Source organism: Monopterus albus, unplaced genomic scaffold (genome assembly GCF_001952655.1).
Source record: "Monopterus albus unplaced genomic scaffold, M_albus_1.0 scaffold50.1, whole genome shotgun sequence".
NCBI lineage: Eukaryota > Metazoa > Chordata > Actinopteri > Synbranchiformes > Synbranchidae > Monopterus > Monopterus albus.
Window position 1 is genome coordinate 4,912,537 of NW_018127930.1, and position 12,368 is coordinate 4,924,904.

At 39.9% G+C, this 12,368-nt stretch overlaps 1 protein-coding gene across 3 annotated transcripts in view; it reads right to left on the minus strand.

Annotated features, from left to right (window-relative positions):
• Positions 1 to 1,627: 1,627 nt before the first annotated feature.
• The window catches only part of smad2 (SMAD family member 2), a 16,626-nt gene continuing 5,885 nt past the window's right edge, over positions 1,628 to 12,368 (minus strand). For 2 of the 3 annotated variants that reach the window (XM_020601104.1, XM_020601105.1), the window contains 9 exons: positions 8,094 to 8,183; positions 7,045 to 7,238; positions 6,596 to 6,730; positions 6,285 to 6,347; positions 5,931 to 5,984; positions 5,548 to 5,760; positions 5,085 to 5,222; positions 4,099 to 4,243; positions 1,628 to 3,118 (listed from right to left, as the gene is read on the minus strand). In XM_020601104.1, the coding sequence (XP_020456760.1) occupies positions 2,995 to 3,118; positions 4,099 to 4,243; positions 5,085 to 5,222; positions 5,548 to 5,760; positions 5,931 to 5,984; positions 6,285 to 6,347; positions 6,596 to 6,730; positions 7,045 to 7,238; positions 8,094 to 8,183 (1,156 nt within the window). In that variant the 3' untranslated portion in view covers positions 1,628 to 2,994. The remainder of the gene's footprint in view (positions 3,119 to 4,098; positions 4,244 to 5,084; positions 5,223 to 5,547; positions 5,761 to 5,930; positions 5,985 to 6,284; positions 6,348 to 6,595; positions 6,731 to 7,044; positions 7,239 to 8,093; positions 8,184 to 12,368) is intronic. The other variant, XM_020601106.1, reaches the window with a different exon arrangement.

Consider the following 12,368-nt stretch of genomic DNA (forward strand, 5'->3'; position numbering starts at 1 on the left):
GATGTGAAGCTCCCAGTGACTTTCCTGAGCTTTAAGAGTCATTGTTTAGCTGTCTGGGCCTCATGTTACTGTTCTTTAAAAAAGTGAATGTGTTCACATACAACAGCATCACTGGGAACCAAGTTCAGACCCTCATCAGGTTTTTATCACAGTCTGAAGAAAAGTCAAGATGTCTGGAATGTGACAGTATTAGCTAAGACTGTGTACAACTAGTCGCAGTCATGTGTATTTACACGAGCCATCCTGTTTTCATAACAACATTCTGCTTATGTAGTCGATCCTGGGATACACGAGGAATATATTTACTGTAAACAGGCCTCAAATGGGACATAAACTGTGCGCATGTAAACACAGCCACTGTAAATTACCAGTGTACAACAGTGGGAATTAAACACATGCAGTGCTGAAACTGGCAACAGCTTTTACACCGTGTACTGGAATGATATATAAAGTAAGACAAGATTCAACTAATTCACCTTCAAAAGTACGATATTATAAAATTACTGCCAACTGCTCTGACACTGCATATATAAATACTGTTTGCCAGCTGCTAGAGTAACTCCTTGTTTCCCCCCCCCCCCAAAAAAAAAAAAAATCTGAATTTAAACAGCTTCATTTTCATGTCGTACTGCAAATTAATGTTATTAAACAGGTATCTTCATTTGTAGAACTAAGCCAAACCACACTTCAAAAAAGGGCATTAGCAAGTGTAAATAATAAGATTAAACCAACAAAGTTCAATACCTGATAAATGGAGCCATTAGGTTTTTTTAACAGGTTTAAACAGTAGATCTGCAGTGTACAGGAGATACTGTGAATTCATGCATTGAGACTTCAACACACTTTGAGCTGAGAAATTAGTAACAGTAAGGCAAGAAACTACCTTTAACAGTTTAATCAGCTAAAAGGCCAGTGAGGATGAAGGAAACTGGATGGTAATTATGACAACTTGGCCTCTAAGCCATTGAACTGAAGAACTGTTTTCAGCAATGAATTCAGTGAAAGTGTTGTATCCTATGCTACATACCTCACAAATCATCATCACACTGTGATTACTTCAAACACAGGGCATATTCTAAAAAAAAAAAAAATCCAAATAAAAAGAAAAATATTTAAATGCTTTAAATATATTTTTAAAGAAAGAAAAAAGTAAATACAAAAATGTCACTAAAACAACACATAAAGAAAATAACTGTATGGTATAACTAGCTTGTGAAATACTTAAAGCTTAAATACTTGGGAGATAAATGACACCAAAATTTTAGATCGGGGCAAAAATTGAAAGATTAAAATCAAATGAACTCAGCCAGACACTTTCAATAATAGTCTGGACAATATTGAGGACACGACTCTTTAGAGCTGCATACTGAATGCTCATAATGAATATAAAAAAGATATTTTGTTATTGACTTTTCACCATTCCTATCTGTACATATCAAAGGATTTCTTGCTGTATTTTACATCAAAAGCAACTTTCTTGATGCTGCATAATTTGGTGGCAGTGCAAGTACAGTGTAGAAACCATTTTTAAAGTTCCACATTGCACGATTTTTCTATCAATGAAATCTCAATGATGGGGAAGCCCTGTATCAGTCCAAGCATATACATTAGTGAGGGGTGTTTTGTCTTTTTTTTTTTTTTTTTTTTGGTTAGACAGCAGGAGATTCTTGGGTTTATACATCCCGATCCCACCTAAGTCTGACAGGATTCCCCTTCATGTACAAGGGAATACAATTATAAAAAAATATAATGGAGAGAAAGTATGAAAGAGAGAGCAAGAGCATGCCAGGCAAAAACAGAGATAGTGCACATTGCTGGAAGGAGGGAACAGTTAACGGTGATTAACTCTTTATGCATTTATCACTGTCTAAAAGTTCAAAGATTTAAGATGTATGAAGTTCCAGAGGGATGACGTGTCATACGCTCTTGCTCTGAGGATTCCTTAGCTTACCCATTCCAGTTATCCGTGTTAGCCACTGACCACACAGTCAAATAAAAACTCCTCACAGAAGAATAAAAGACATACTCCCTGTTTCAGCTCTGATCCAGACTCAAACATCAAGCCTCTGCACATCCGCTGTTGAATAGGACCAGTCGACATTTAGTGCAGACGAAATGATTTGTCAAAACAATTTTGTTCAAATAGCTAGTTAAGTGATATATTAACTTCAAAAGTGTGTCTGTGTTACAGAATATGTGTTCATGTAATATTAATTACAGACATGAACTTGTTCTACCACTGGTCAACCATGTAAGAGCTGAAGACTACTTGTGGGAAAAAAAAAAATATATATATATATATATAGTAAAGTGGAGATAAAACTGGAATGGGAATTTGGTCACTAAAACCAAGAAACACTAAGAAATTCCTGCCCAGGTGTGAAGCTGACTGTGGTTGGTCTTGAGCCTGGTGTGGCAGTACTACAACTGGTCAACCTTATGTAAACAAAAAGCTTGATGCCAAATCAAACCTTGTGCTGTGGCAGCTGGGTAGTGAAGAGGCAAGGTGGGCTAATAGTTGAAGAGACTGTTCTGCAACTACAAGGTCACATGTCCAAACCCAGAAACAGCCGCTGTCATGTCACTAAGGAGGACAGAGCTTTACTGTCCTCCTCGGCATTTCTGGATTAGGGCCTCAGGCAAATACCAAAGAAATAAACGTAGTCTGCTTCATTATGACACCACCCTCTTGTCATTCTGATATTGAGGGGAACATTTCAATTAATGAGGTCCATGATTACTGGATTGTCAGCTTGAAGTTTTTCCAACACAGCCAAAGGTAATCAGGTCCAATGTGACATCACTGTTAATATTCCATTCCTGTACATAAGTCATGTCATCCTCTCATCCACCAAGGTCATTGTGTAGTTTTATTTTATTTTTTTTAATTTCGGTTTTGTTTTCAAAATGTTAACAGTGCATCAGTTTAATACTGTATGGCTGCCTTTAGGACATACTGTGTCCAACACTGTGTCTGCAGCAGCAGGACCCTGTTTAGGACATACTGGAGCAACGCACTGAGGGCGAGCCCATCTGGGTCAGCACCTTATCCAACCACTGGAGGGGGCCGTTGAGATGCAGCTCAATCCAACAGGGGGTGCTGGTTACTGTCTGACGTCTGTTGGGATAAGCACAGGAGTAAAGACAAAAACTTCACAGTAGTTCTGCTTGGTCCCACCCTGACTAAAAGAGGTATGACTTGTGGTATGATATGGTCCTTCACTGAAAATAATGTTAGCCAAACCACCAGTATAAAACACAGGGCAGCAGCCTGTGAGTCAGTGTCCAGTGCAGATGGAATAGTCGCTCTATGCACCAAGCAGTATTTGGACAGTCTCCAGACTTTGCTGTGATCGAGCCAGGCCAACATGAGCTCAGTCATTCTAGGCTTAATTATTATGATGGCACTTTGGTGACAAGCTACCTTTAGCTACCATTTACTGTGGCCAGCAAACCTGCGAGTGCAACATAAGGATATTACAACTGTTTATGTTTTTTTTTGTTTTTTTTACAAGCATGGTATTAGGAATAGTCAGAAAAAATTATCTTAATAACCAGGCCCGCTTTGTGTCGTGCTCATGCTTGAGACAAGATCATCTCCAAAGAGATGGGTGGGGGTTTAAAAACTGTCCTGGCTACTATGTCAGGGAAAATCAGATAAAAATAACAAGGTTTTATGACTCAAATACTATATCAAGTATCCACAAATATGTATTCATGACAAATTATTCCAGCAGATTATTTAAAGGTTAGAGGGCCCTTGACCCAGTGTTCTCCTCATGTCGGCGGCCCTGGTAATTAGACTGAAATAATCTTTGACTCTCCTGTTAAGACTCAGTCAGACCAGCATTTACTTGATGACACTCCCCATCTCCTCAAGTGGGGGGTGAAGCCGAGCTAAGCCAGGCATCACACTATCCAGTTTTACATACAGTAACTCACTATGCCAAAGCAGAAGCGATGCCAAAACAGCTCATCTCTTCATATTTTGCCGCAAACAAAACTAGCCACAACAGTAGCCATTGCACATTTGACCATGACAAGGATACACAAATGAAATTCTCAGTTTATCATTTGCTATTTTTCTACATAACGCACCTGTACTCTGCTCCCCAGCCCTTGACGAAGCTCATTCTGATGGTGCACATCCTGGTTAGTTGGTAGACTGCCTCAAACCCCTGATTGACTGACTGGGCCAGCAATGCCGCAAACTCCTGGTTGTTAAAAATCTTCAGATTACAGCCTAAAAAAAAAGAAAGAAGGGAAGTGTGAAGCACAGGCTGGTCAACAGCATCAGAGAGTTCATTCAGAACCTGGAACCTGTTTCTCCATTTTAGTAGAGGAAGATGCTGTGAAAACAGCAGGGACAATGATGAAGATACATCCAGGATGAAGTCTTGTAGGTTTGTATTTTAAGAAAGTTTTAGAATATTGTCAAAAACAAAACCCAAAATCTAACTATGACAACAACAAAGTCTGTTTTGAAAACCTGACATTTTTTCTTCATCATTTCTTTAAACATAACTTAATCAGGCAGATGCCTTGAGAATCTTGTGGGTGTATTGTATGTTGGTGATTATTCTCCATAAGGCTGACAAGCCCGACCCCTGAATGTCTTCCTTTGTGTGATCCTTGTGTTTCCTTTCTGCACAATTGTGCGTCTCAGTAATGATACTGTTCACAGTGCTCATTTGGCCAGGAATGAAATGTTCAAAGTTACATGGGTACGGATGAGTCAGTGTGTATGTGGGTGAGAGTCTGAGAAAAACTGTCACACTTTGGAAGACATTAGTGCTCTTCCTCAAGCTTCATTTCATTAATATCAGCTAAAATAAAAGTCATGTTTCACAATTCAAACAGGACTACATCCACCATAAGAGTGAGCCGCTATGTACCAACAGCTACAGAGCTGTTTGGTGGTACTGACGCCTGTTCCTCATTGGGATCCAAACTACAAGTCAAGTTCCAGTAGGAGCTCAATCGAATTTTTGACAATAAACTCAAACATGGCAAATATATTATTTTTGTCAGTGGTATAAAATTCATGTGGTGCAAAAGAAAAAAAGTACTATCAGTGTGTCTACCTGGTGGTATCTTGCAGACTGTGGCCGGGTGCCAGCCATATCGCTGGTTGCAGTTGGGACTCTGGACAAAAATGGCACTGTCGCTGAGGCACTCGGCGAACACCTCCCCTCCGATGTAATACAACCTCACTCCTCGACCTGTGGTGAAAACAGCAAATTAGTGTGAAGATAAAGGGATAAAAGAAAGGGAGCAAGACATAAATCATAAACAAGGCTTAAAGTTATGGCTTGAACATGTATCAGTGAAAGTAAGAAGAGTAAGTGCTTAGTGAAGTTTTAACAGCTCTTATTGTGGGAACTACTTCCACTGTATTTACAAGTTTCCACCTCTGTAAAGATGCTGTTAACTTTGCTCAAGAACATCAGTCTAATGCTGGAAAGGAGTGCTGCAACACCTGCGTTGTGAAAATTCTGTGAACCTTTTCTACTGATTATTATGTTTACAAAGTGTGTGCACTTGTACCTATATGTCTCCTTGTCATTTCAACAGTTGCGTTCCTGTTGACATTGCTGAGAAGCCCTAGACAAAAGCGTTCAGAGTTGGAGGGGTCAGTGAAGCCGTCGACAGTCAGAGATGGCTGTGAGGCGTGGAACGTCTCGCCAACCCGCTGGTTTAGCTCATAGTAGGCTATAGAGCACCAGAAAGCTGGTTCACTGTAGGTGACGGGCTGAAGGTCTGAAACAGAAACGAGGAGCAAACATTTGACACATTCTCCCAAATTTAATAGCTTTTCCAGAAATTAACTTTTGAGCAGAATTTTAAGATTTCAGCTCATTTTCAAAATAACATTTCCCATTTGAACTAACTACAGAAAACTAATTGAGAAACAAATGAAATCATCCTACCGAGGCCATGACTGACAGGTGATAGGGTACTTGGAGACATTTCTGCTGGTGAGCCTGGAGAAAAATAAATAAATAAACAAGACATGTAACACCTTTTTGTAATCTATATTACATTTAATATAGCGTGTAAACTGAGGTATTTAATGTAACCAATACTGTTTGCAGTGCTTATGTTCCCTGCTGCAATGACGTACTGTATGTTTGTCAGCATAATACAAAAGAAGTGGCTGTGAGTACGATTTTAAAATTGTCAAAACAAACCTTTTGACGATTTTTCCAACAACTATTTTCCAAAAAGTCACATACACAGCAGCATGCACAGCGCACACTAAACTAGTCTACTCAATTGCATACTTTGATTCATCTGTTGGTCGCTGGTCTCCCCATCTTCACTGATGTAGCCAGGCGGAGGAGTCTCTGTACAGGAGCAGGACGCAAGAATACACTTTAAACCCACTGCTACATATATGAGACAGAATTGAGGTCTTTGTGTGGCAGCAGGTCAATATGCAGTAAAGGTTGTGTGTATGATCATATGTACAGTGGAAAACAATCCTACCTTTGATGACTTTTTATTAAAAATACATTTTACTGACTTGTATGGCAGCTAATGTAAGAAGTGAATAAAAAAGGAAAACATTTACATTTTTGCCCCGCACACAGACCTGGTATATAGTTATTAGGAGGATCTATGTCAACAGGGAAGCTGGTGTTTTCGGGGATGGAGTTTGTAAAGTCGTCTAGAGGGGGAAGCTCTGTCAGAATCTCTGTATGGCGTGGCACCAACACTGGAGGCAGCACTGGAGAGAGAAGGCAGTGTCACTGACAGAGGTAAATATGATTTACAATATGAACCAAAACTTTATAATACACTCCTTTTTCTAACAACATTCTGCCTCACACACACACACACACACACACATAACCACATCTAAAGTGGCTTCAACAGCACATTCTAGCAATATTATAAGTAACAATGGAACTCCAAACAACTGCGGTTGTAATGACCACTGTCATTATCCACTAGTTAGAGGGCATCTTGAAGATAACTGCTAGCAGTACTCAGTAAAAACACTTTAGCTAAAACACACACACAGTTTTCAAGGATCATTACCAGGTGTCTCCACTCTCTGGTAATGGTAGGGATTGACACACACTTCATCCTTCTTAAGGTTGAAGGCGTACAGGCAGGTGTCAATGGCCCTCAGCTCATGGTGGCTGTGAAGATCGGGCCATCTCCACAGGCGGCAGTAGATGACGTGGGGCAGGCCCTTACGATGGGATACCTGAAGACGACCATCCAGTGACCTGAGAAAGTTGAGAGAGGGTGGCTAATAGCTCAGTGATGTTCCCAAGTCTTGACAGGAGACTAAACTGGGTGGAACTCCTAGAGGTGTTTGTGCCTTTTAAAGTTGCTGGTTTGCTAGTGTGTACCGAGACAAAGACAAACTGGAGCATGAAACAAAGGCCACTAACTCACCAACCAGTAGAGTGCAGGGCGCTGATTGTGTTTTATGGCTTAACCTTGTTTTGTGAGACTCATCAGCACAGCTGGAAAAAACCCACTGCACAGTGAGTGCGCTCTCTAAAATTAGTACCTTGCAAAAATCAACCTTATTTTACAGGAAAACAAATCTAGACACAGAGGCGGAACATCTTTATGGATGACCAAGAAACTCACATTTGGTCATGTATTTTAAGGAGTAATCAATACTACCACTTAATGGGATAGCGCAGACAGCGAACTACTCATAACATGCACTTAATGTAGCAGATTTGACCTATTCCAGCTGCATTTATTACATGAAAATTTTCAAATATGGCTTATCTATTTCCTTATTGCCTCTACCATATAATGCATTATCACATTGCCGGTAGTCATAATGTTGTATTGTGAATGGTGATTACATTACAGCCTCAAAGTCTTTTAATTAACTTGATAAAAAAAAGCTTTGAGAAGCCAGTGTATAGTGATGCAGTGACATACAGAAATAGCTTAACTAAGCTTTGAGAAGCCAATGTATAGTGATGCAGTGACATACAGAACGACAAATGAATATTAAAGCAGCAATACTGTTTTCACAGTGTAACTTTTGCAGTAAGGAAGAGATGTAGAACAACTGCTGACTCACTGTGTATTTGCGTGCATGTGGGTGTATTCACCTGCTGTGGTCAGGGTATCCGTACATGCCTGCAGAGTCCCACTGCTCTATCGTGTGGCCTGAGCCTAGACCCCATAGATCTGAGCAATTGCTATAGACACACAAACACACACACAAAAGACATGCACACACACACACACACACACACACACAAGCACAGGCACAGGACATGTGCAAAAAGGATAAAAATAAAAGCAAATCGATGGTAAACATGAGATGTTTCATTCCAGATTAGTAGGATGAAATCACAATTATTCACAGCTGGAATCTTACTGACATGAAGGAAGGCAAAAAACAATACATGGGTGATAGGTGATCAATCTAAATCTGACAGTGATATCGGGCAATCGAGTGACACAGGAGGCTACAGGGGATGAAACGGTAGTGGACTTTTAGATGAAATGCCTTGTGCTTCAGGCTCAGAAAAACAATACATCTCTCTAAGGTTAAACACATTCCAGCTATGCCTGAACTACAACTATATGACACACATCACATTTCTGTGTATTGATGAGGAGTGTGATGTGAAGTGGGATGAAACGGTAGTGGACTATTAAAACTTTTAGATGAAATGCCTTCTGCTTCAGGCTCAGAAAAACAATACATCTCTCTAAGGTTAAACACATTCCAGCTATGCCTGAACTACAACTATATGACACACACCACATTTCTGTGTATTGATGAGGAATGTGATGTGAAGCAACAAGTCAGACAGGAAATAAATGTCTCTACACAACAATGACATGTGAATGAGGGGAAAAAGAAATTCAATACACTACACAAATTCTGTCAAGACATGACAACAGAAAAACTAGATACAACACAAACGTGTGTATACAAAGATTTTGTATGACTGACGAAAGCACACATCCCAACTGTTACCAGCTTGTTCTCTAAAGCTTTAATGCTTTTTCTTTGTATTTGATAAGCTAAGATGCAAGTGGAAGAGTCTGGTGTCTGATCAGAGTAAAGTAACTGCCAGACCTGTCTGCACAAGAACTGCTATCTTGACACTTATCAGCCTGCTCAAAGAGTCCTACAACTACAAGCTCTAAGAATACTATCTCCAGACACAGCTAATGTCTTGCCTTCTTCCTTTCTCACGTTAAGGTCACCAGCACAATCACTACAGTGTGTTTTTTTTTTTTTCCCAAAAGCCCTCTTTCTGAACAAGGCTTCTGATCCTCTTTCCACTCATCTCTATGGAACTGAATGGAAGCTAAAATACTAGAACTGCACATTATTTCAGTTATCAGTTAAGATGGATTATTTGCAAAACATCATCTGGATATTGTCACTCAGAGTCAATGCAAAATGTTTTTAAAAACATGAAACCTTTATCTTTTTCTGAGGTCATCCAGCCACCCATGCCTGCCACCTAGACACAGCTGAGCTGCTGCCCTCTTCCTCTGCCGCCACTCAGACAGAAATCTACAAAGCCCCGCACCTGCTATCTCCTGACAATCCCCCCAAACCCCCCCACAAACTACTATTTATCTTGGACTTTGGACTTTTAACCTCACTTCCCTGTTTTCAAAGGAAAGTGAGCCATGCATCAAAATGTCCGGAATGCTCTCTGCCAACGAATACCAAGTACAGTGAAGTAATACATCTTGACCTACAATGTCATGGCAGGCTTGGCCCTAACATCTAGTCGCTCTTTAGCCCAGCCAACATCAATCTGTGAAAAACGAAAAGAGGAAAAACACATTATATACTCCAGTTTAGACTCAGTTTCACTGTTTGTCAACTGCTACCTGTGCTTTAATGTGACCTGTCAAGATAATGCAAGAACAGCTAAGTAGACATAGTGGGAATGCACTTTAATGTGCATTTTCAATTATCTGCTTATCCACGATTGCCTTCTTCGCTCACTGGTTCAACACCAGCATAACAAATAATGCAAAACAAAAAAGGGGAGGCAATATGATTCATTATGGAGTTGAAAGAATGAAAGTTGTATAATCCTAACCCTGACATCCCGAGATAAAATGTAACAAAGAGAGAAGAATTACTTCCCCAATTGAGCACAGCAGCAGTGTTTAAGTAGATGTCTGACATGAAACCACCATCGCCTTATCAGAACCACTGCCAAAGTTATCTAGCCTACATTCCTCTGAGTGAAGGAACTGAGGGGTCTGACAGACACCTCAGCCTCACATGCTTCTCTTTCTGCACTTTTTATGCATTTACTTTTTTAATTTACAGTACCTCTGCTCTCTTCTCATCTACATTCGTCCTAATTCTACCTCAGCAATCACACAACTGATACAGTATGTATATCTAAAATATTAAATTTGGAATATGCAGCATGAAAGGTGTGCACTGCATGCACGAAGACTGCAATGTGATTAGATCAGTCTGGCTTCATTTGTACAGAGTACAGTGCCAGGAAATAGAGCCTTAAAGGCAGACAAACCCTTCCATGATGAAAGAGACCACAGGCAGTACGTTACCACCTCTGCTACCCTTGCACCTGCCCTGTTTATTTTTCTCATCACCATAACCAGCTTCTCACTTGTTTAACAAAGCATGTGGGGCAAAAAATGAGGTAAACACAATGCTGTAAATGCAAGTACAGTGCCATACTGTTGTCCAGCCAGATGCACACCAAATGTACTCAGATCACAGGTATAAATGGTCTTATAAATGGTCTTGAGCTCCATCAGCCACTCAAAAATATACTTAACTTAGATAAATAAACTTGCATTGGAGAAAATTTGAGAAGCAAAGCTCATAAAATCTTCACAGAGCAGCCTAGTTATCACTCCTAACTGCTGAGCCTCAGTGGACTGACTGACATTAATCACAACTGTCATGGGTCTCCTGTGACTTTGCCACTTTTGTCATGATAAAGTTTGACCTGGACTGGTGACTTGGCTCACGTACCTAATCATATGACACAGGACAAATCTATACTCAAAGGCACATGACCTGTGACCATTCATGCCAAGTATATACAGTAGCAGCAGGTTTGGGTGCAAAAAAATGTTTAGACACAAAGAAACCTCATTTATGCAAGTGTTCCTGTGAAAAGGATAAAGATTTGATGCAATTTAACATCAAACTGTTCTGTTTTCAGAAAATCTGCACAGATCTTGAGAGCTGATAAGAAGACACCTCACATTACAAGACTTCTTGACAGCTATGCAATGCTTGTAATAAGTATTAATTCATTTTATTTTCTTTTTTTTTGTTTCTTCTATTGCTTTGTCTTAAACTTTCTTAGTTTCTCATATATGAAACAGTCTGTGCGATGGAGGGGGGTGGTGTATGAACCAAACATATGATGTCAAACTGTTCTTCGCAATCAGCCAGTCAGACTGTCTTGTTTCTTTGTTTCCTTAATTAAGTATTTTGTCTACTTCTTTGTAGATTTTTATTTCCAAGAAGAGTGTACACCAACAGCATTTGTTCAGAACCAATTCAAGGACCAAGTACTTCATTAAGTGGAGTGGCCAATGCCGAGTACCAATTCAGACACTTTTTAAATTAGTCATTCATGCTGTCAGGAGTAACATAAATGTGTATCATTAGACACATCAGCATTTGGTGCACATTCGATTCTGCACTTTCCACGAAGCAATACAAGAATCTTTTTAAAAAGATGGTATCTAGACAAACCTCGTTTACAGATAAACATAAATAGGCATGTTGTAGAACACTAGTGGAATTGGTCGGACCACTCCCACAGCTCTCGCAGATGTGCCATCTACTACAATGGCTTTAGAAACATCTGTAAGACCTCATTTATACTTGGACTACTTCTCCCCTATAGATCTCTCTGAGTTGACCTCAACAATTGCTTCATCTAAATCATCAACATGGCTCCTGGACCCCATCCCGACCAGGCTGCTCAAAGACGGCTTGCCCCTAATCAACACATCCATACTAGATCTGATTAACCTCTCTCTATTAACAGGTTATGTTCCACAGGCTTTTAAAGTTGCAGTAATTAAACCTCTACTCAAAAAGCCTACTCTTGACCCAGGTGTCCTAGCTAATTATAGACCAATATCCAATCTCCCATTTATTTCCAAAATCCTTCAAAAAGCTGTTGCAAAGCAGTTATGTGACCACTTGCACAAGAATGATTTGTTTGAGGATTTTCAGCCAGGATTTAGAGTCCATCATAGTACAGAAACCACATTGGTGAAAGTCACCAATGATCTTCTCCTAGCCTCAGACAAAGGACTTGTCTCCATACTTGTCCTCTTAGATCTCAGTGCTGTTTTTGACACCATTGATCACAGTATCTTACTGCAGAGACTTGAAC